At 40.4% G+C, this 24161-nt stretch overlaps 2 protein-coding genes across 2 annotated transcripts in view; one reads left to right on the top strand and one right to left on the bottom strand.

The window, feature by feature from the left end:
* CDC73 (cell division cycle 73) overlaps positions 1-24161 on the bottom strand; it is a 102494-nt gene that overhangs the window by 25864 nt on the left and 52469 nt on the right. The window lies entirely within an intron of this gene.
* Positions 15455-23706, top strand: B3GALT2 (beta-1,3-galactosyltransferase 2). Its single transcript, XM_021525072.3, has 2 exons — positions 15455-16056; positions 20871-23706. Exon 2 carries the CDS (start codon positions 21002-21004, stop codon positions 22268-22270), a length of 1269 nt encoding a protein of 422 aa, XP_021380747.2. The 5' UTR covers positions 15455-16056; positions 20871-21001; the 3' UTR covers positions 22271-23706.

The following is a 24161-nucleotide window of genomic DNA, read 5'->3' on the forward strand; positions in this document are numbered from 1 at the left end:
CTACCTAAAGAAAATAACAGCATATATTCACGTTTTTGTACCTGGACAACCAAAAAACTGATGTGGCAAGCCAAAGAGGACTGATAAAAAATATACAGAACATATTTATTTCAAAATACAAAACTCATCATAGAATCATTAAAATCGGACCAGACCTTCAAGCTCATTGAGTCCAACCTTTAGTGTATTATATTAAAATGTATTTTACTGAAGGTCATGTCTTATCCAGCAAAAAAAGCTTCCAATCCTGAAATTCAGCTTCATGCCACAAAACTCAATGTCAATCTTACAAAGGTAATAGAAGCCTCATTATTGTTTTCCAAATATTGAAGTACCTATACCAAATTTCACAAAATAGGGAAATCAGAACGAGCACAGCACAACAGGGATGGAAGAGGGGGGAAAGGAGAATCAGGGGAGGGTGGCACAAATAAAACTCTGCTTCCACCCAAGGACTACCCAAACACTTCTTGTACCACACCACGCAAATTCAACTTTCACTTACAAATCTGGTCCTTTATTAATTCATTACAGAATTAAAACTGACAAGATTATTCAAACTTGGAAACCCTGACACTGTTAAACATGATAAACAGAACTGATGGGTGTTTGCAGGTTAGACCTGGAAATGGGTGTCACTGAATGAAAAATATTCACTGCAATCTCCTGTTCATTACCAAGTCAAAAGAAATTCGCTTTAAATGTGACTGAATTAACTGCAAAGAAAACAAACCAAATCACAACTAAAACTAAAAGAAAACTACAGTGACTAGCGAGCAGCTAGGGACAAAAGCATATAAAAAAGCTGCAGTAATAACAATAATGGAAATCACTGGAGAAGCTTTTGAAAAGAATTAATCAAAGCCACAACTACTGAGATGCTTTAAAACCATTACTCCCAAAATTAAGCTATCCAACCCTCTGAAGAGTCCTCTCAGAAGTGTGCCAGAGCTCCTCCCACCTTTATCCCTGCACAGAATATTTGTAAAATTAAGAATTTTGTGTTGAATTTACATCAGTCACATAAATTCAAACTGTTGCTATAGAAATAGCATTTTTTGAGTAGAAGAGGGATGTTGGTGATGAAGATTAAACATGTAAGCACTTCCATTTTCCTGGGGATACGCTGTTTTCATCAAAAACACCAACTCTTAATCCTGAGAACTCCAGAGGACTTGTTTGTTTGTTTGAAAAATAAAGGCTTGTCTATACCTATATGTTCATTTTAATGATTCATTTCCATGAACTGAGTGAAAAGACCAAGGCAGTTATCACTAAAACATGATTTTTGCTTAGACTTCCTTCTCTTTGGGTTAGTTATCTAAGCCAGCCTCACACCTATTTCTTGGCAGCCAGGGAGAGCCCAGTTTGAGTATCAAGGGATTGTTTCATCTTTCTCTAAAGGTGAAAAGGTTTCTACCCTACTGGTTTTCTGCACACCACAATCAGCTCAGGACACATCAGCTCAACAGAACTGGAATTTGTATCTAATTGTGAATTTACTACAATTGGCTCATGTTTGAGTCTCTAACTTACAACTTCATATATTCATAACTATCTAGTTCCAATACTGTCTCAAAGGACAGGCACTGGTCACTCACAGGAAGTGGTTTTTATCAGAAATATCACAGAATATGGGGTTCAAGCAAACCATTTGCCCAACAGCACAACTGACATGAAAATTTCAAACATACAGAGAAGCACTACTGGTTTTGTGTTCAGATTCAGCTTTGGAAATAGGATTCAAAGGAATAACTACATTTACATTACAGAAAATGCTGCTCAGTACAGAGCAGCAGGAAGACCCCACTTACACCTGCACCCAGTGAGCAATACATAAACAGAGGTTTAAGTGACCTCAGAAAGGCTCCTTTGCAACTTCTGGAAAGACTCATGAAATGCTTTGTGTGAGAAGAATATTTTTTAAAGCACTGCAGGTGCCTAAAAGAATACAGATGGAACTTGACTTCTGCATGAAAATTTATAAAAAAAAAAAATCCCCAAAATGAATGAAGACCCAAGTAACTGAATAACTTTGTGAGATGCTGTCAAACATCTCAATGCAACAGAAACTGCTGAGGCACTTTCCAGCCTTCCCCTGCTTATACTGACTCCCACTGCAACAACACAGGGGATGCTGGATTAGAATTCTAATACGTAGGCAGCTATTAAAAGACCTTGGGTTATTTCATGATTGCTTGTTCAACAAATTATCCAGCACCAGTTGTTCCCAGTTGTACTTCATCCTGATGTGATCTTCTCTTTTCTATTCACTAAAAAGTAGTTTTAATATTATTCTTCTGTACCTCACCAGCTTTTGCAATCCCAGCACTATGCTTATATATTTCATTATGTTGTAAGAAAACACAATTATCATGGGTGGTCATGGGCAGAGAGATGAAAGCAATTTTCCAAGTAATCTCCCAGCAAAACTTAAAATATCTGGGGAAAATCCTGAAACTGAATTCCTTGAGGAGCCAATGTGCAAGGCTGAACAGAAGAGCAATGAACTCCAAGTTGTTTCTGCTGCCTAGAAAAAGCACTGCTGAGTTCAAAGATGTGTTTTTCAGGATCAAAAGCTTTAGCTGCAGCTATAACAAATTTTAACAAACAAGCCAAGAGATGAGGGCTTGAGTGATGACAGCAATGGATGTGAGCATTCAAGGGACTGTAACCACTTGGATATGGAAAGGGATATTTTGAACTGCCACAGGCCAGAAAAAGGGCTAAAAAATGTTCAAGCTGCAAGAGTGCCTTGTACTCCAGGCTTCCTGGATGAACAACAGCTCATCTGCTATGCAAATTCAGCTGAAAAAACAAAGGTACTTTTTTTTAAGCACCCAAAAGATGGGGATTGTGAGATCTGCTGTAACTGTAATAAGTTGCTGGTAATACTTAACCACACCTTGGCAGTCAACTGAATAATACCAGTCATGAAAGTTGTGCTACCTCAGATTTTCTTCTCAACTCTTGTACTTTTTACTTTGTGGCTTTTACACAAGCACACCCCCAGGAGATTCTTGTGGGATGCCCATTGCTTTAATGGCTACAGCAAAGTTAAGTGACAGAACAGTAGGTAAAGGAAAAAATAAGAGTATTTCTAGAAATTATCTATAAAATTTGCAGAGTAGTGAAACCCCAGAATGACATTGGTTAAAGCCCTTGGATCAACAAACTGTCTTGTTCAGACAGAGCAGATTCACTGTCTTGAGTGCTGGTGATGAAACTACTGACAAGGTACTGAGACACAAGAGAGCTCTGAGACAAGCAAGGTAGAAATAGAGTAGTAATTCTTTACAATAATTCCTGAGTTTTAGTCCAGCACAAAAGTGTTAAGATTTCTGGACTTGCACATGCTGCAATTATCCACACTCTGTAATTCTGCAGACGGGGAAAACTGGATATTTTAATCTGCTTACAAGAATTCTGTCTCTGAACATTTGTCCTGCCCCAGCTGTCTCAGTTCACAATTTCAGTTTTAGTTGTCATATGGGGAAATAAAGTTAAAATTAACCAAAGGAACACCACAATTTGCATACCCCCCCAATCCTATCCTGCTCTTACTCTACAGATTTTATTGCTTTAACTCATTTCAAAAAAAAAAAAAAAAAAAAAACAGACTGAAAGGTAGAAAATGTGTTGTAAATATGTTGTCTACCATGAAGACAGAAAGTGAATTAAATCAGGATGCAAGCAGAGTTTCATTGGAGGACAGGGGTGAGAGGACAATGGGCGAAGAGAATTTTTTTGTTCTACAACACTATAGCTAAGCACCCCTGATCATAGTGACAGCAAAAGCTCTCACTTCTCCTTGGCAAGAACACAATTTGGTCAACTCCCCTTTCTTCAGATGCTGAACTTGAGCTTTGCATTTACAGCTTGTACAGCTGGAACAGGCCCTGTGAAATGTTTGTCAAGCCCTGCAAACACACACAGCATGTGCAAGGTTAAAACGCAGGGGAGCAGTGACAAAGGCTTCAAACAAAGCTTTCTGCACCAAACCCACCTCCACCTGGGGGTGGCACTTCTCCCATGCTGCCAACCCAGACTGTGCTCCCCATCTCCTTTCCCCATGTGCAGCCCCAGAACAATCACAGAATTCACAGAATCACTGGGTTGGAAGAGACCTTCAAGATCATCGAGTCCAACCCGTACCCCAACACCTCAACTAAACCCTGGCACTGAGTGCCACATCCAGTCTTTTTCTAAACGCATCCAGGGATGGTGACTCCATCACCTCCCCGGGCAGACCATTCCAGAACTTTATGACTCTTTCCATGAAAAACCTTTTCCTAATATCCAACCTGTATTTCCCTTGATGCAGCTTGAGACTGTGTCCTCTGGTTCTGTCAGTGCTGCCTGGAGAAAGAGACCAACCCCACCTGACCCCAGCCACCTTTCAGGGAGTTGTAGACAGTGATAAGGTCACCTCTGAGTCTCCTTTTCTCCAGGCTGAACAACCCCAGCTCCCTCAGCTGTTCCTCACAGGATTTGTGTTCCAAGCCCCTCACCAGCCTCCTGCCCTCCTGAGCATCTCAACTTCCTTCCTAAACTGAGGGGCCCAGAGCAGTCTTTGCTAACAGGCTGATAATGTGTTCAGAGGAACTGAGCAACACTCAGATTTCATCACAAGAAGCTGGGAAATCTGCCCCCAAACACAAAGTTACTGGTCATGTTGTGAATGAACTTTTATTTCACTGAAAATACTAAATCAGAGAAAGCAGCTGTTGTGAACATAATACTTTGCGTTTCCAATGTCCAGGCTTGCTATAAGGTGCCCTATGAAAAAGCCTTATTTTGGGAACTGTTATGACCAGAGCTAACATTTGATTGCAGTGTTTCTTTCTGCCCCATGATTTTACACATTTGCATCAAGTAAAACAAAAGATGTCAACACAACACGTCTGTTGTTGGATTTAAATGTTTATATTTCAACAATATAAACACACCCTTGGAATAATTTTCCCACATTTTAAGGCAGAGCATGGAAGCTATCTGGGATTCAAACACAAACTTCAAACCTACCAAGTTCCTATGCAGTGTATGAACAGTACCTCAGTCTTAATATTACACTTTAATAGTTACTTACCTGAAGCCTCCCATAGGTAAGCTTAGATCTTTAACACAATAAACATCATTGAAAAAAAATCTTGTCCTCTTCAGCGTCCTCAAATGGCTGCTCCCACCTAGAGTCAACATCATTAACCTATTTTTCTCAGTACAATATTCTGAAGTCAGCATTTCCAAAATCTGCAGTAATAGCATTCTTCTCACAACAGTCACAGCAGCTCTGACAAGAACTGCCTGCTAGACTACCTCTTCTTTGGCTTCAGGATGTCCAAGTTTCATATGCAGCATCATAATCAAATACCCCCAATAAAAATGCAAAGGGTTTGATGCTGTTAAGTGCCATTTATCACCCTGTCCTGCAGTTCTCTCTGCCTCCAGCTTTCTGAGATCCACTCCAACACATACTTTTCATTGAAGAACTCTCATTCCAGAAGTTTGTTTTAATTAAAATATTCTTTTATTTACAATTAGGAAGGAGCATTCAAATTAGACCAAAACATTTATTATTCCCCCTTCTTGAAGTAATTTCCACTGAGTGCAGCTGGGTAAATACAAAAGGCCTGGAGTTTCCCTCCCTGGGTACAGATGTAACAGATGAAAGCATTAAAGTATTTTGCAGGTACCACTACTACAGAGCACAAAATCACACTACTGTACATGTCAGCAGAAAGCCAGGCAGCCGCCTGAACACAAAATTCTGTATTTGTTCAATTAAGCCTTTATACTCATCTTACAGATTCTAAAACTAAAGAAAACAAAAGCCAACCTAATAATCCCCCAAATACAACAACAAATTAAAGCCTTCTGGTTTATACCCAGAGAACAAACAGACAACATACATTAAAGTTTCAGTTGTCTCCATTTCAGCATGTACTAAAAGCCTGGCTCTTTGCCAAAAGCAATACAGCCTATGGACATGGCTGATTTCCTTCAAAAAGAAATCACACAGGGGGACCAAACAACAGAATCAAAATATTAATCATCACCTAACAAAGCCACCTGAGACAGAAAAACACCCCAGTCACACATCACAGACTCATATATTGAGGATAAACAACAGAAGAATATATACTGTATTTGCATCACAGCAACAAAGCTTCCTACTTGTGTGCTTCTTGAGAATGGAAATGTTTAAAGAAGTGCCTTCATGGCTTCAGCAGATCTGTGTATTATTGCTGTAATACCATGCACCAAAGAGACTGTGCAAATGCCTGTTGGTACTGGTATCCTGAAGAAACATATCATTCATACTACCCTGCTGGAGCATACAAAAGCTGATGATGTTACATGCCCATATCAAAAACTAACTGTAGTGGCAATAAATCATGCATTAAGTTAAAATACAGGAAGGCTTCTGGCTGTATCACAAAAAAGGAATTTTTCCATTTGGCCTTCTGCCTCTACTTTCAGCTTCCTTTGACATTATATCTAAATTCCCCATTATTCTTCTTTCTTTAGTATAGAAGATTAAATTAAGCCCTTCTCAAAGCACTAAGATGACAGCATTCAACTTTAATTTTTTTCATTTTACACACAATCTATACACTAGATAGACTATCTCCAAGCTTCTAGCATTGCATTAGGAGAACTGGTTTATCACAGACTGTTCTCAGCTGCATTTTTGGTAGTGCAGAAATGCATCCTCTTAAATGAAGGTCAACTGGCAAAGTCTCAAGTAGCTTGGGGCCATCCTATTCAAAGATGAGGATAAGGGCTCCACAAAACCAATAGATTTGAACATCTTCCTATTACACTGTAACTTTTATACAGGCTTCATCCATTGCTGCAAAAAAAATAACCCCTGACAAACGAGCAGACTCCAAAATGCACCACAAAACACATTCTGGAAGTTTTCAAATGGCTGTGCCCTCTTGCTCTGTGCACACCCACACACAAAAATTCATCTTTAAGAACCTCCCACTGTGAATAGCCACTGGAGATGACAGACTGCCAGTCAGCACATTCACAGGTGAGCTTCACTACAACCATAATTTCTGCTCTTCACGTGTTAGAACCATCAGTCATCCATGAGGATCCTGGGGATTTCACTGTTTATCTGAAGGAAATCTGCCATAGGCAGCAAGATCTCCTCAGCTCTCCTTCAGCCCTCACATCTGTCCTGGTACTCCCAATAGCTGTTTCACCTTTGGAAAGTTTAATGTCAATCATAAAAAGGTAAATAAGTTGTTTTGGTTTTTTTTTCCTACAACAGTGTGTTGCAAAGTAAAATTTCCTCAGTTCAGAAAACTGAACACTAAAGTGGCAGGAAATAAAAATGAATAAACCACTAAGAGCAGACAATGTTTTGGAATAGAGTTAGACTTTCAATGCCAAGATTTCAATAAGAGAAAAAAAAAAGTGTAACAAGATTCCTCTGTTATAACATCCTGGAACTTTCTGTACGTGCTTAGGATGGCTTTACCAGTCACTAACAGATTTAATTTCATAGAGACTCATCCAATAACTTCCTTGTCTTAGTTGGGTCTTGCTCTATTTTTACTAGAAAAACACCAAAAGAAAATAGCAGCATCACCTTTTGAGCAAGGGCAGCAGAGTAATTTTACATGTAGCTCAATGGCCTGATAGTAAGTCCACAGACCAGAGCCCTCACACTTTTCTATTTATTCCTGTGCTTCCAAAAAGACATTTTGAAATGTAAGAAAAAACAACTAATCAAGGGTTAATGCTAGACTACATATTTCATCCTTATTTTGCAGGTTCTGCGTTGACATATTCTTGGGGGAATGAATATGTGCCTATTCTGGAAGAAGATCAAAAATCCTTATCTCCTCCAATAGACATTTCTGTCACTGACTAGTGCTTAGTTTGAACAAACACATCTGAAGGCACTGCCACTATGAAAGCTGCTCTAAGAAAAGCCCCAAGTTCCTATCGCCCTCAGATCTGAGTCAGATGGGATCAGGTATTCCCAGGCAGCACATTTTCCAGTGGGGATGATGGAGATGCCTCAGGTTTCAGGCTTTCCTTAGCTCAGAGCAGCTTCTCCGAACCACCGCTCGCTTCCTTCCCAGGCCACAGCACTGGCACCCAGCACGGGGCTGCTGCAGGAATCTCCTGGCTGCCTCAGCACTGCTCTGAGAACAATTGCATTTCTCAGCACTGCTCTGAGAACAACTGCATTTCTCAGCACTGCTCGGAGCACTGCAGGCAATTCTGCACAGAGCCACCAGCCACACGGGACCCCGGCCGCACCAGCCTGTTGTGAGCGGGCTGCTGCATCCGTCCCCACACGGCAGCATTGCACAGGGCTCAGGAGACTGTGTGCATTATCCTCTGCATCCACAGCTCCACTTCTGCTCTGGCACTGGTCCCAGCCAACCTGCCAGGGAGAGGAGAACAGGGATTCCAGAGAGCTGCTCTAACCTTTCTTGCTACACCCACTTTACTGACATATCTCCTTGCTCACTCCCTTCCTCCCATGCACCTCAGATAAGTGACATTTAATTACATGGAATAAATAGCCTCCTCCCCTCTTGTCATTAGGCAAACACAGCGTAAGAGCACAGATAGTGGCACATCGTAAGGAAAAACAGAAAAAGAAAAGACAATAGGAAAAAGCAAATGTAAATTTTTCACCGTAGGGAAACCTCTTCCCTATGAAGTGACCTAGATTCTCAAACAAAGGGATTCCCTTTCTGTACTGTATCCAGGCCTGATTAAATAAAGAAGGAATTTTTATTCTATTTATTACTTTGCTTGTTAACCGAGAAATACAATAGAATTGATATTTGGCAAAATAAGGAACACCAAGGCAAAGACTAACATGGAGATCCAAAGGTACGAGGGAAAAAAAGAAAGAAAAAAAAAAAACAGAAAAAAGTGGGTCAGGTTTGGTCTCATCCACACCTCAATCTTTTGCTATGCAATGTAAACCATAATACTTGCACACTGATAAAACAAGCATGCATTAACCAAAACTTATAGAAAAAGCATTTGTAGAAGTCTGAATGTTTAATTACACAAATCCTCAAGAGAAGACAACTTCAAAGAATCTACAATATGCATCATCCAAGGTCATGAGATTTTTGTGGGGTTTTTAAGAGGATGACAGGTTTTTGTATATTTTTAAGAAGTGGTGTGCGTTTTTTTAGATGACAAATGCTCTCTAGAAATTTACTTTAGCAAGACAGTCACAGAACTCTGCAGATGCTGATTATTAATTGCAAGATTTTATACCTAACAGAAAATATCATCAAAATATCGAATTTTATGAATTCAGCATTATTATATTAAATACAACCAGTATTTTTTTCTTTTATAGACACACCTCCCTACAGAATGCATTGATTATTCTTAATATTACGTCTTGAAGTGGACAAGATACAAGAGAGCTATCTCTGATTTTTTCTTCTGTTAGAAGCCACTCAATTACAGAAAATAAACCACCTGGAATTTCAGTTTGAAATATAGCTTCAGATAGCAGAAAATAATAAAAATTCTCTAGTTCTCAATCAATATTCTCTGTCAATTTTCATTATACAAACCAGACCCTGAGGATTTCCTCTAAATCAAGCACTTGAGGACTGGGAGTCCTGGTTACTGACTCTATATTAGTAATTTATGTGAAAAAAAAATCATCAGGCTCATGAAATTAATCTAGAATCTTACACAGATTACAGAAGGAATAATGAACACAGTTATTCAGACAAAATCCATTATTTCCACAGCAGGTCTTCTTTTTCCTTGGAAGTCACTCAAAAATGGTATAATTTAAGTTTAATGTGAATTTTACAAGTGGGAAGTCTGACTGGGAACTACAGCAAATTGAGGAAAACCTGAAGGTGGAATAATATTCAGTAAAACAAGGGACACGTCCCCAGCTGGCCAGGCTGAAGCAGTTCAGACAGACCGAGTGACGTGCAAAGAGTTTGGAGAAATTTCAGTCCCTCCAACATGTCAAAAAAAGAGCAGTAGGGAATTTCTCTTAAAAGGGGATTTATTCTCCATTTTATGATCCAGGCTTTTGTTGGCCATGAACAAATATTGCTGAAATTTATGACATGAATAGGACCTCTTGAGTCACTGGGGAAAGGATTTTTTCCCACAGATTTTGTTGGTTTTCCTAGTTTAAGCACCTGTGCTTGAAGGAAAGGATTCAGGCATTTAAGGCACTTGCTAAATCTCTATTATTTCTGCTGTAAAACTTTTGTGTCCCCCAGAATTAGCTGTAAATGAGGATACCTACAGGATGGAGCTGTAGGAATTAAAATACTAAAGCTACTGAGCAAATGTGACAGATGGAAAGAGTCAGTACAGGTCTCAACCCCAAGTCACAGGAAATTCTGACATCTCTGAAAGTCCAGTTCTTCAATTTCACATTACTTAACATTCACTAAACAAATGCCTCACCAATTTCAGTACTAAAAATTTTTGAGGCTAACAAAATGTCTCAATATTCCTGGACAAACCATATACATGGGGAAAAAAACTTAAGTGAGAGAATGAACAGAGTTGCTAATCTCTTAATTGGTCCCACACAAAAGAAAAAAAATATCTAAATAGCTCCTCCAGCATGGAAGAGCGCTGGGAAGGACAGGATGGCTGCATCCTTGGCTGAATTGGATGAGCCAAGACTTTTCAAGTTATTGGGAGAGAAGTGTGGGATGCCTCAAGAGCCTGAAGATAGCCAGAGGGAAAAGGGGCAGAAAAGGCCTGGACAGGTGGCAGCAGCTGGAACAAGACATTTTCCTTCCTCAGCATAAAAACTGGTGCCTGTTATCTCCAACAGGATGTCATCTTCCTTCATTCTATCTTCCATGCTTTGAAATTGGATATTTAGCACCAGTTCTTCCACACTTTCTGTAAGAACTGGAGTTTTTATTTCTAATTCTCATGCTGGGGTTGTGAGGGTGGGTGTTTGGGGTACCTTGATCATGTACTGCAGGCAGGAGGATGAAACAACCCATAAGGTAAGGGCAAAAACACCAGCCCATTTCCCACTGTAAACTGCCTGTGAATTTTGGTACTTCAGCTGCTTGGCCTCCTCTCCCCTGCTGTGCTGAATCAAAGCTCATAAAGTCCCTGCTCCTCTCAGAATGCAAAAGCAACACTTGTGACAGGCAGAAAATATTACTGCTGGCACTGGTTTGCCAGTTCATCAGGGAAGAACCACACAACCAAAAATCCTGCACAATACAAATGAATTATGTTGTCCAAACCCTGGAAGAATAAAATCTACGTTTAGCACTTGAGATCAGCAATAATTGCATGCAATGCCTGGGAGAAAATGCGAAAAATCAGAACACAGAAGAAAGAAAATATACGAAAAAGCAAACAACACAATATTGAAGAAAGAAACACATCTGGAAAGTAGTGCAATATACATCTGTGTAATACACAAAACCAGAAATGAATCAAAGCAGACCAAAATTTTATATTTTATACTTTGTCTTTTTGAGTGGATTTTGAATCACTCTAAACCTGTGATCCTCTCAGGAAGCTGTGAAAGGAGAACAGAATGAATTCTAGCTGGACACCTAGAACATCAGTTTACTTAATAAAAAAATGCAAGCTTTAAAATTATAGAACATCTCCTTGAAATGTTTCCTAAAAAAACACCCTTCTGACTTGAAAACATCACTTGGACTTTCCCCCCCTCTCACAACTTTGTGAAGTTGGGGATATGCTTATATTTCTTATGGACTAAAATATAATAATCAACTGCATAAAACCTGATCCATGTTTCATAACTGGGAACTGTTTCTTGTTCTATAGATTGATCTATATTGCTGCATTCAGGTTCTAAAGTTATGACACTCAGTAGTTAATGAAATCACCAAGTTTATGGCTTGGGTGTTATTAGAACAGAGAGCAAAATCTTGACCATTTATAAAAAATACACCAAGTGTAACAGCTGGGTTTCACTACCAGCTAAGCAATGGTGAAAATCTACTAAGCAAAATAAGGCAGGCAATACTGACACTTGTGGTCATTTCTAGATTGCTATTTTTCCTTCACTTACAAACATGTCTGGGATAGCTAAGAAACATTTTGGGATCTCAAAGTACTCAAGCAAATTCCAAGTCTTTGCCAACCCTGTCTTCACTTTAGATGAACTAACTGGAGAAATATCATTTTTGAAGAAAAGAGCAGAATGGCCACTGGCCATATACATATTTCTCAACATGGAAAATTAAAACTAAGTATTCATGACATTCTGTATTAACACATTTCCAGAAGGTAAAAATAAAGCTTAAAAACCAATAATAACCGATAAAGCTTAATAACCAATTAATAAACCAAGAATAACCAACCTTGAAAATGTTGCTATTAATCATTCTGAACTGTCACTTGAAAGCTTTCCAACACATTACAGTTGATGTAATACTCCATTTTACTACGATAAAATGAACTTTGCAAAGCATTCATGAAGTATCCAGAATGCAAGATCCATATGGGAATAGGGATAGGCCACGTGGCCTAAGTATTTAAACTCTCAAGGGGCTTGTGCCACCAGGCAGAAGTTACCAAGCACTACATGCCTGACTACTGCAATTACTCCAAATTAGTTTGAGGAATTTCTGCTAATGTTGTCAAGACAGAACTTTACTGAATGGCTCAACTTAAAGAGTTTATTACAAAACCAGTTAGACAAAACTCTGCTGATACCCTCTAAAAACGACACAAAGTTTTCTAAAGAGAATATTCCAAACCACCACAAGTTTGTTTGATATTGGTACATTTTGCTCAATTCCAAGTGGTCAGGTCCACAGGGAATTGTGAACAGCCCTCTCATCTCCTCTCCCTCCTGGTCTGTGTGCAGGACCCGCTGAGCACTCCAGCTCCTGGTCACAGTAACTCTGCCTGCTCCTCACACAGGCTGTACATCTTCACTTACTCCTCGAAGCCTTAATAGGTGGCAGCCTTTCAAGCACTAACAGTGCAGCTTCTAATTTGGGATGTAACCATAGTAACATTACAGAACACACTACTCCCTGCATCGAGAACAAGCAGTCAACTGACCCTTGGTGCTGAGACTGGGCTGAAATAAAGCTCATTCCAACCTCCAACCCAGAAAGATTACCAAAACCTGCAAGTCCTCTTCCCAGTCCAAAGCAAGACCTGCCCTCCTGAAATATCCACAAACACACAGTATCCTAGCAAGATAGCAAAGAACAAAGTGCTATAAAAGAAAAGGAAATTCTTCCCAAAACTTTGACTCTAAAGCTATATCAGTCACTCCCAGATGGAAAGCAGTAAAAAACTCAAAAGTTTTTTCTTACTTTTCTGTAAGATGAGCAAAGAACTGCTGATACTTTATTTGAAAAAAAAAAAAATACAGAATGAACGAAAGAAATTAGCAATTAATATTTAAGAATTCAATACTCAATTTGTTCACAAGGCAAGATGACAATTTTACACATACCACATACCAATAGACAACAGCTCTGCCTGAACTTTACAGGCTACACACAAGGGATATGGCCATTTAATTAAAAGCCAGAGCTGATGTCTGTTCCCTTCTACATTTACTTTAAAAAGGATTCTCTTTAGAAAAACAGCCCTTGGGATTTTTGTACCTTTAATATTTACTAATGAGCATTTATAGAAAAATAAAAACAGCTATCTCCCTTCCAATATAATACATAAACATGCTGCCTATAGGTCCCAAGGTTTAGGAGCCAGGTACAGAGAAGCAGTAGCAAATGAATAAAATTGAAACAGCACATATTTTAATAACCATTCTGTTGAGATCTGAACTCATTTCCCAACTACAAAGTTACATGTCTGGTCTGCAAATTCGAAACTCAGAGGCAGATTTACATGTTTGTGTTTGACAAAAGCATTCCTTCCTTCTGCCTAAGTCCCCATGGATGCAGTGACCACACAAACAATCCACTTGGTTTCCTAGTCAGAGCCCAAGCTAGGAGGACTCCTGGCCACGCTCTTGCATGTTTGTGTGCTCCAGCAACAGACTCCACAAAATTCTGGATATTATACAGCGCAGGCATAAGAAAGCTTTGTGTGTCTCAGTGGGAAATTGAATTGTCTGGGCACATATGGATCATCTCAATGCACTGATTCTCAATGATTCATAAAGGTCTCAGATCAGTAAGTGGTGCTGGACACGGGCTCTCTTCTCATGCTCCACCCCCACACTGACCCCTCCCCTCCATTTTTTAAACGCTGATTTATTTAGACTGGAGGAGATACAAAGTATTTACTGATATGCACTTAATCTTTACAATTACTATTTAGGAAAGATGCTCATGATCCTAAAATGTCCTCAGATAGGATCAAAGGATTTGTGGAAATCGTTATGAGGTTAGGAAACTCATGCATTACAAACAAGATTAAATTAATAGAGAAAGTTAGTGTACATAGATGATTTAGTTAGGAGAATCTAAATATGATTATGTTTCTAGTAAATTATCATATTATGCATCTAGAATAATAAAACACACTGACTGCATGGGGAAGCCTTGTTTCCCAGTCAGGGACATGCCCACCCCCAACACTACAAATCAGACATACTAGATAAGTCACAGTTTCTTTACTCCTTGTCAAAAAAAGTCTAAGGAGCCAGTCATTAGCTTTTCAAAACAGAGTGGGCAAACACAGTAACTAATAAATACCTGGGTAGGTATGCTGCTAGGTCTCTGTTTTCTCAGGTATTATGGTTTTTATTTATATTATAAATATAGTAAGATGTTTCAGCACAGAAGGGTCAGTCGTTGACAGGAGAGAAATGAAAGGAACACAAGTTTCCTTAGGACCAAAAAGACAAATTTTATGACATAGGCATGACTGTAACAGACGAAAGACATTTTAGGTTCATCAATAATTGACATTAAGTGCCCCTGACTTTGCAATGCCAGACCATAGCAGAAAGCTATTAACAGCAGAGAGGCAGCTTAACAACATGTGCTTATAAATCAGTGTTGATCAGCCCAATTGAATAACCTCAGATAACAAAAAGCAGCTTTTAAAGAGTAAGCATGTGTAAAGGAAACATGAGCAAAGAAAGGCACTTTATCTTTTCTTTGGCACGAAGGTACAGACCATTTGTACTCTAAGAGAGTCAAATGGGTTAAATCAAGCTTCGGCATTTAAATGCTTATAATTCCCTTGCACTGCAGAACAGCTTTTGGAATATGGGACTAGAACATCTAGCATTAAAAAATCTCCTAGATAATCTAAGTTGCAGTGTCAAGGAAAAGTGAAAACAATCTGTTAAAACCCTTAATTTTTCACTTAATGATCATACAATTTTTATACTATTCACCTATCGCTGTGCACAAACTGAGGATGTATCATTTATCAAATAAGAGCAAGAGCCTGTAAAGCTTCCTGTCTGCCTTTGGATTTAGTCAAAATGAATGCAAACAATCACGTGGGATTCAGCCAAGCAGTGACGTTAAATTCTGCTCTGTCAGAAGACAGCATCTGTCAAAGCCCACATTTAAACTGCTGCCTGCCTGTGCAGCAGCTGAAGAGCTGCGGAATGGATTTTATACACCACAATTCCGGGTTAAAACAACTCCAAACCGTTTCTATTACTGCCTAGCAACAATGAAGGAAGGAGCAGAGGGAGATCCTATTACTGAAGACAACTGAAGCACTACGCGCTAGCACTCACTCCCCGCTAACGTTTCCACCAGGAATATGGATCCTGAGGAGCGCGGAGCACAGCCCCGCATTGTCCGAGCTGCGAGGCGCCGGCTGTGAGCGCCCCAGCGCAGCCCGGGAGCGAGCCCGGCCCGCGGCAGCCGCAGCTCCGCTCCTTTTGTCCGCGGCATGAACACAAAGCCCCGAGCCGAGGACGCCGCTCGCCAGCACGGGAGGTAACGGGGCAGCGGGCACGCAGATGGACACGGCGGAGCCGGGCACGGCGCTCGCAGGCAGCAAGGCTGCTGCTGGGGGATGTGCGCATGGTCGACAGCATCTTTTTTGCTGAAGTGATGGCGTGCCCAAACTATTTTCTGTGGGTATAATCCTGCACCATAAATGGCCTGACCGAGGAAGGTATGTCAAACCCTCGCGTGTGATATTCATTCGCTTGTCTGTTACCTTTTCAACCATTCCAGATAATGATCGCTCCTAATTTGCAGAGCCCTGAGATAACAGTGTCTCAGAGCAGGGAGAAAGAATTCTAGCAGGTTTTGCTCTCCCCCGGCACAATGTCACTCCCTTACACTGACTAAACGCAGTGCTCACAGTCTGCCAAGGCTGGTGTGGCTGGAGAGGAAGGATTAAAGGGATAATGGAGTTCCTGTAATGATTGCTTTTAACTGAGAAATTAAAAACTCAAAGCCCTCCAATAGAGAAAAACCAGTTAGAAATCCTCTCAAACTAGGTCAGAATTAATCCTTATCTGAAGTAATCTTAAAGCATGGTAAAATGGCCATAATGTGACATACCGAGAGCACTGAACCATCAGAACAGACCACACAGTCAAAAGACATTATCTTGAAAGCCCCCTCAGCCCTTTTTACACTTGCATTTCTGCCCCCCAAACACAAGCAAAATGTCACAAGGGCACTACCAGCCAAGCATAAATTGGGAGCCTGCAAAAGACTGGGCATGATTTAAACCATCAGCAGTGCAAACAGGCACCACGATTTATAAGTAACGTCAGGCTCCCTGACATCCCAAAAGGAAACCTTCAAACACTACACACTCTAAATGGTAAGCACGTAACTTATCTCCTGCCATCACTGCAATTTCTGTTTAATATGAAAACACTGACTGTTTAACTTGGATTGCAAAATGACTTTCCATCTAATTGCTATTCATTCCTATTTTTTGTTGAAATGTAAATACTTTGTCACTAGTGACAAAAGAAAAGGTGAATATTTGCAATACAAATTTTAAGACCTAAATCTATACCAATTCAATACACCACATAAAGAAAGTGCTTCTCTGCAGAATCTACCAATAAGCAATAATAAATCATTAAATGTCAATATAAATGTGCTTTCTTTGCCCAAGGCAATGCCAACATGAAATAAAACAACTGCAGCTGGAAGGAGTTCACAAACCAAGGGATGCAGCACACATCAGACACCAGTTTCAAATCAGCTTTAAGACATTTGAAATATAAAGTCACTCAAGAGAACTTTTAAAACAACAACAAAAAAATGAACCTTCAGGCAACACTCCAGGAGAAGCACACCTGGCTAATGTAAGACATTGGTATCAGGCATTGAAAAACCTGCACATCAAACCTTATCCCAAATACTGTTTTGTGCAGAAGATTAATGGAGCTCGTAAGGGAAGTCAGGCACGTTAAATGAGGCCCAATATGCAACTGCTGTTCATCAGAATACAGACTCAGGCTGCCTTTTGAACTCTTCCCTCTAATTTAAGAGTTTGCCCACACAGCTAATCAAAATATGAAAATCCAAGATGTGTGAATAGGAAGTCGAATGCTTCAATTTTCAAAGCTGTAATTATAGAGCAGAAATGCAAGTACCAGGAACCAAAACACCAGCAGAGCACAGACCACAAATAAAAATTCAAGAGGCATTCGCTGTTTATGTATTTGGCATTTGATAATGCATCAGTGACTGCACTGCCAGGTGCCAAAAATGAAGCAGCATTATTACAAATAATATCTCCAAAATGCAGCTACATGCAACAACACACTCCCCGAGGACAAGGTGAGTGTTCTAGAGACCCTCTGCTGTACTTAGGTCTTCTTACCTACTGTCAATAGTTGGTGCCTGCCCATAACCATTCTGTGAAATGGAATTTTAAGTATTTGGGGAAAAAAATAATGCTCTAACCCTAAATAACTGAGAGAAAATAATATTGTTATTATACAATTAGATGGTGGGTTTAATATCTATTGACAGTTTTTTACATTATTTTTCAACAATGCACCCTAGCATGTAGGGTTTTTTCAAAGGCACAATTGTTGCTGTATTTTCAATGCTTAATACCCCACTGTATATTTTGAAATGTTTTATACACAACTGCAAAGAAAATGAGCCCACGTTATTTGGGGTTTTTCAGTCAATAGCTCTATGAAGCTGAAATAGATGGGGGTGCTTCCCCTACTCATAAAATGCCTTTTTAAAGGGCAAACAGAGACAGATTTTCTAAGACACTCCAACCTTGAAAAATCAAGCAAATACGTAAAAAACGCCAAGGAAATATGACTCTCTTAAAATACCTTCTGATTCCAGTTCTGTCTCTCATTGTAAAACTTATTTTCATATGCATTATGTAAGCATGCAGGCTAATAAAGAAAGGCTTTGACCATTGCAACTGTCTTTGCTGGGACATCAGGGAAACAACCTGCAAACCCTTGTCAGTTTACACAAATATTTATGTAACTTAAGATTCTCACTTTTGCCTGTTGCCTTATCGAAGCATGTGCTCATCAAAACACTACCTCAGTTAAAGATTAAACAAAGATTAGTAGTGCAGTGCACTTTTTGCTGAAGTATTTCCATCTAATGACTGTAGTTTTAGAAGTGGATCAATTCAGTGTGACAAAATTAATCTGAGTTGTAGCTGCTGCTCCACATTCGTAAAATTCTGGCTTTGATTTTCTTCCTAAACTGTGAATGCATGTAGTGGAACAATAATTAATCAAACATTCCCACTGCTGCCCTCCAATCAAACAATTAACTGCCCTGAGATCTGGGCTATCCTCTGAAGCAACATTTCTGTTTGCTTATACAGAGATATTCCCGAATAGCTGAGGGTTCATTTACAACTCACTGCACACAAACTAAAAATTATGACTTTTGAGGGGAAGCGTCTGTTCCTCCAGCAGGGAAAAGCAGGTGCAAATGGGAGTCTCGCACATTTGGGGCTTATTTTCTTTTCTATAAGGACAACAGTCGAATTAAAGCAGCACAAGCATGGAGTGTCAGGTTAATTCCTGAACTAGTTTAGACACAAAGGTTTATGATTTTTACAGAGACAGCCGAGTCTCCGGGAAGTGGCATCAGCCCCGAATAGCTAAATAAGAAAATCAGAGGCACTTTCAGCAAGCTTTCAAACCAAACGCACGGAAGCAGCCGGAGCGCCCTGGGCCGCTCGGGTGTTCCCGGGCCCCGCTCGGGTGTTCCCGGGCCCCGCTCGGGTGTCCCCGGGCCCCGCTCGGGTGTTCCCGGGCCCGCTCGGGTGTTCCCGGGCCCCGCTCGGGTGTCCCCGGGCCCCGCTCGGGTGTTCCCGGGCCCGCTCGGGCGTTCCCGGGCCCCGCTCGGGTGTTCCCGCAGGATCGCGTCAGCGCGCCGCGCAGCGTCGCCCCCTGGCGGGGGTCACGGGGCGGCGGCGGCAGTGAGGCGGCTCCCGCTGGCTGCGGAGGGTGAAGGCGAGGATACCGGCGCTAAATAAAATAAACAGCAGGTACAGCCCTCTCCCCGCCCTTCCGAAACACAAATATTGCCTGTCGTGAACAGGGCAGACTCAATGCTGCATCACACGCATACAACTTAGTGCCCTATTATTCGACTGACCTCCTAAATTACTCCCTTGCAATGTTAAATCCTGTAGTTTCCCACATAACATATCACTTCGTTTTTAAATGCACAGATTAATCCAAATATTGGTTTAAGAAGATAGCAAAGCAATTAATAAATCGGATATTTCTATTAGAAACAGCATTTTCTATGGACTCTTGTTCAACAGTCATCCTTTTTTCCTATACAAGACCCTAGGGCCCAGGAATAAATTAGAGCAAATTGAAAATCACAAACGAATTTGCTATTGTACAGTGAAAGTTCATTTACAAGATGATGTGATCAGCTGTTAATATGCAGCATCATGAAGCTGCCATATTGACTCTGCTGCTGAATATGAACAAAAATTTAAGAGAAAATGAAGCACAGACTACTTTGGCACTTTTTCCTACAGCTACAGCTGCTGGTTGGAATATTTGAAATTTCCAACTGCTGTGGGCAGTAGTTACATATACTTTTACAGAGGGGAAAAAAACAACCCAGTATCATGATCATCAGATAGCTGGCCAGAAACTTAGTCCTGAGCAGTTTTATTTCCAATTAACATGATTACCACCCAAGATCTCTGCCTACTAAAAATCAAGAGCTTAATTTTAATTCATCTTGCTCTGAGCCTGGCACCACAGCCCAGTGTTCCATTCAATGTTTTCCTCCAACGCCGAGTAGAAGGTGAAAGGTGCCTGAGAAGTGACCAGGAATGTTATCCTGCACTAGCATCTGAGGGCTGTGCAGTGAGGTTACTGGACCCTGAGAATTAATTTTGACAGGTGCATCTTCTCACTGACCTTCCCTGCACAGTGGGGGCCAGCGGAGCCGCGCCAGGCAGTGTCCTGTGACTAACACAGCTCTGCCATCGCCCACCCCGCGCCGTCTGTCCCACCACCAGGCACGGCCGTTTGCAAAAAGGCCTTGAAAACTGTGAGCCATCCTAGCCTCTGCATGTCAAATCAATTTTAATTAATGCCATTAAACCTTCCATCTGCCAGCAAGGCTTTCTCATTCAGTCCTTCTCAAACACTCTACAAGGATTCCACAACCATGGATATGAAGCTATTTACATCTACTTCACACTTTTTCCTGCTAACATGATCCATTTTTTTTCCTTGTTATCTTTGATATCTAGGATGTTTGTCAAAACATTTACTGGTCAAAAAAGCATTTTTAAAAGCTAACAAATCAAGTAAAATCATAAAATAAAGTTGACTTTTAGACTAAGTCAAATCTTATTTCCATTGACATGGGCTGTTCTTTGAAAAAGTAAATTTAACTCAATTTTATGTTTAAATCTAGTTTCTATCTGTAACTGTTTATATTATGAGTGGGTAAAATGAAAGATTTCTGGTTTTTTTTCATTCTTTGCAGAGTGAGCCATTTGAGACGATTGCTCAACTCAAAGGAAAATGAATACCAAAGAATAGCAGTGGATTCTAAACCAACTGGAAAAGCCTTTTCCTTGAGCATTGTCTCATATCCCATCACTGGATTCTTACAACATGCTTCAGTGGAGAAGACGACACTGCTGCTTGGCAAAGATGACCTGGAATACCAAAAGGTCTCTTTTTCGCACCCATCTCATTGGCCTGGTCTCTCTGGTGTTTCTTTTTGCCATGTTTCTGTTCTTTAACCATCACGACTGGCTGCCAGGCAAGGCTGGATTCAGAGAAAGCCCCATGTCTTACACCATACGAGGATTTAGATCTACAAAAAGTGAGAGCAACCACAGCTCTCTAAGGAACATGTGGAGAGATGCTGTGCCTCAGACACTCAGGCCTCAGACAGTCACCAACCCTAACAACACAGATCTGTCCCCACAGGGAGTAACCGGTTTGGAAAACACCCTCAGTGCCAATGGAAGTATTTACAACGAGAAAGGCACTGGCCATCCAACTTCCTATCATTTCAAATATGTCATCAATGAGCCTGACAAGTGCCAGGAAAAGATCCCTTTTCTAATACTGCTCATAGCTGCAGAGCCAGGCCAGGTGGAGGCCAGACAAGCAATTCGGCAGACCTGGGGCAATGAGAGCCTGACACCTGGCATCCAAATTGTGCGGATTTTTTTGTTGGGCTTAAGCACCAAGGTAGATGGATACCTCCAGAGAACCATCCTTGAGGAAAGCAGACAGTACCACGACATCATTCAACAAGAATACTTAGACACCTACTATAATTTAACTATAAAAACTCTGATGGGAATGAACTGGGTTGCAACCTACTGTCCACACGTTCCGTATGTTATGAAAACTGATAGCGATATGTTTGTCAATACTGAATATTTAATACACAAGCTTCTGAAACCCGAACTTCCTCCGAGGCACAAGTATTTTACAGGTTATTTAATGAGAGGTTATGCACCTAATAGAAACAAGGATAGCAAGTGGTATATGCCACCTGATTTGTATCCAAGTGAACGTTACCCTGTATTCTGCTCTGGAACTGGTTATGTTTTTTCTGGAGACTTAGCAGAAAAAATCTTTAAGGTCTCCTTAAGCATCAGACGTTTACATTTAGAGGACGTGTACGTGGGGATCTGTCTCGCCAAGCTGCGCATTGACCCCATGCCCCCACCCAACGAGTTTGTCTTCAATCACTGGCGAGTTTCTTACTCCAGCTGTAAATACAGCCACCTAATTACCTCCCATCAGTTCCAGCCTAGCGAACTGATCAAATACTGGAACCACTTACAGCAGAACAAGCACAACGCCTGCGCCAACGCGGCCAAAGACAAGGCCGGCAGGTACCGCCACCGCAGACTGCACTGAGGGCCGGCGCCGCCCGGCCCATCCCGTGTAAATAAACAGCGCTCAACGCATGGACGGAGCACGGAGCAGCCCAGCACCGCCCGCCCCGAGCCCAGAACACACTGCAGGCGGGAAATTATTTTTTTAAGTTAAAAAATAAAAAGGGTATAGCTCTTGAATATGATGGAATTATAACCAAAAGGTTTTCCCAGCAAATTCGAGATTAAAAAAAAAAAAAAAATGACAAGATGGTATATAAGGATTTCTGTGTTAACATGCAATAATAAGCATGCACACTTTGGTGGTACAATTGCTGATTCATGTGCCAGTAAAATATAATTGAGCGTATTTTCCACACTAAAATTTTTATTTAAGGAGTGCATTCATAGCTCTAGTTCTCATCCATGTAATTTTTTATTATCCAGAACTGTTATAAAATGAAAAGTTAAAAACTAAGAAAATGCACGAAGGGCAGATCAGTTTTACCTTCAAATGCCACATGACAATTATTATACACTACTTTAATGCACCGCACATTTAGCAATGTCACAATTTAGCAAGACACTACCAATAAATTCTAAAGAACTAAGAAGGTACTCCCTTGAAGTAGGTCCAGTTTTCAGAAGTTTGTTATTTGGTTTGGAAGGAGAGATAAATGAAATTAAAGTTGCAAAGGTGGTTTGTACAATGCCTTCAGAAATGCAAGTAGTGTTCTGGATGCAACTTTCAGTCCACAAAGAGCTGACTGAAAGTTACTTCATTCTCTAGAAGTCACAGGGCAAGCTCCTAAGATCTGGTGCCAAGTAACACTCATTCCACTTGGAACCTTCATGCAAATTTATTTGATCTGCTATTAATTTCCCTATATAACTTCAAGGCAACTCAACAGCTGATGAGAAATGTAAAACAGAAGTTCCAGTCTTGCACCGATCTTGACAAAATTTCATTATCTGCAAAGCGGGAGAAAATTAATCAAATGTGTTGTTTTGCTCTTTCCTTTCTGACAAAAAGCAAGGGTCAGCCAAGTGAAAACACATCTGCTGGAGAAAATGAAGCCCCACACCTGAGTTTATAGGTGGGAAAAACTAGGTCACAGTAAGATTGAGAGTTCCAGCCAGCAATATGGGCAGGGACAAAACCTAAGCAATTTGAAGTCACAACACGTACCACTGAAAATATATTGTGAGAAGTGGGTTAAATCTATTTACAGGTTTGCAGTTTTCTAAAAAACAGAACTTTTAAGGTTATTTTCCAACTGTTACAGCAGAGTTGTATCAGATTCAGGTTATTACTGCTTGTCACAGTGCCAGGGTAAGCAATACCCACCTCTGATCATCAGCAAATGATCAAACTGCAAATAGTTTTCTGTTTGACTGGGACTTATTAATTGGAGAAAATAAAAATATTTGATGTACTTTTATTATTTAATAAAATTGATTATATTTATGGTCTTAAGATTTCACTTTTTCTGGGAAAGTTGCTCAGGCAGAAAGAAATTTCTAACTTTAGCATTACTAGGTTTTCTAGTGTTCCCTAGACCTTAAAGCCTGGTTTTCATACACAGTACCGAGATCACAGCAGGGTTTTCTCCTTTGTGATGAGAAGACAAATCAAATTACTGACAATTCTCAGCAGCTCTTGAGCTGTCTGCAGGAATTCTCACATGTGAACAGAATGCAAGGCACTGGATGCACCTCTGAAGCAATTCCAGCAGGTCCTCTGGAAGGTGGAGATGGGAATTTGCTCAACACCATTTTTTAGAATTTTTTTTTCCTCTGCTGTATTTGGGGTGTGCTAATGGTACACTTCTGCATTTCCAACACACCTCAAATCATATAAATGTCTGGTTTGGGGGAATGCAAATACCTGTAAAAGTAATAACTCTCTTCTGCAGAGATTTCTGTGACTAAAC

This window comes from Lonchura striata, chromosome 9 (assembly GCF_046129695.1).
Source record: "Lonchura striata isolate bLonStr1 chromosome 9, bLonStr1.mat, whole genome shotgun sequence".
Classification (NCBI taxonomy): domain Eukaryota; kingdom Metazoa; phylum Chordata; class Aves; order Passeriformes; family Estrildidae; genus Lonchura; species Lonchura striata.

Coding starts and splice junctions, on each gene's coding strand:
- B3GALT2 (XM_021525072.3), top strand. CDS start 21,002: ATGCTTCAGTGGAGAAGACGACACTGCTGCTTGGCAAAGATGACCTGG.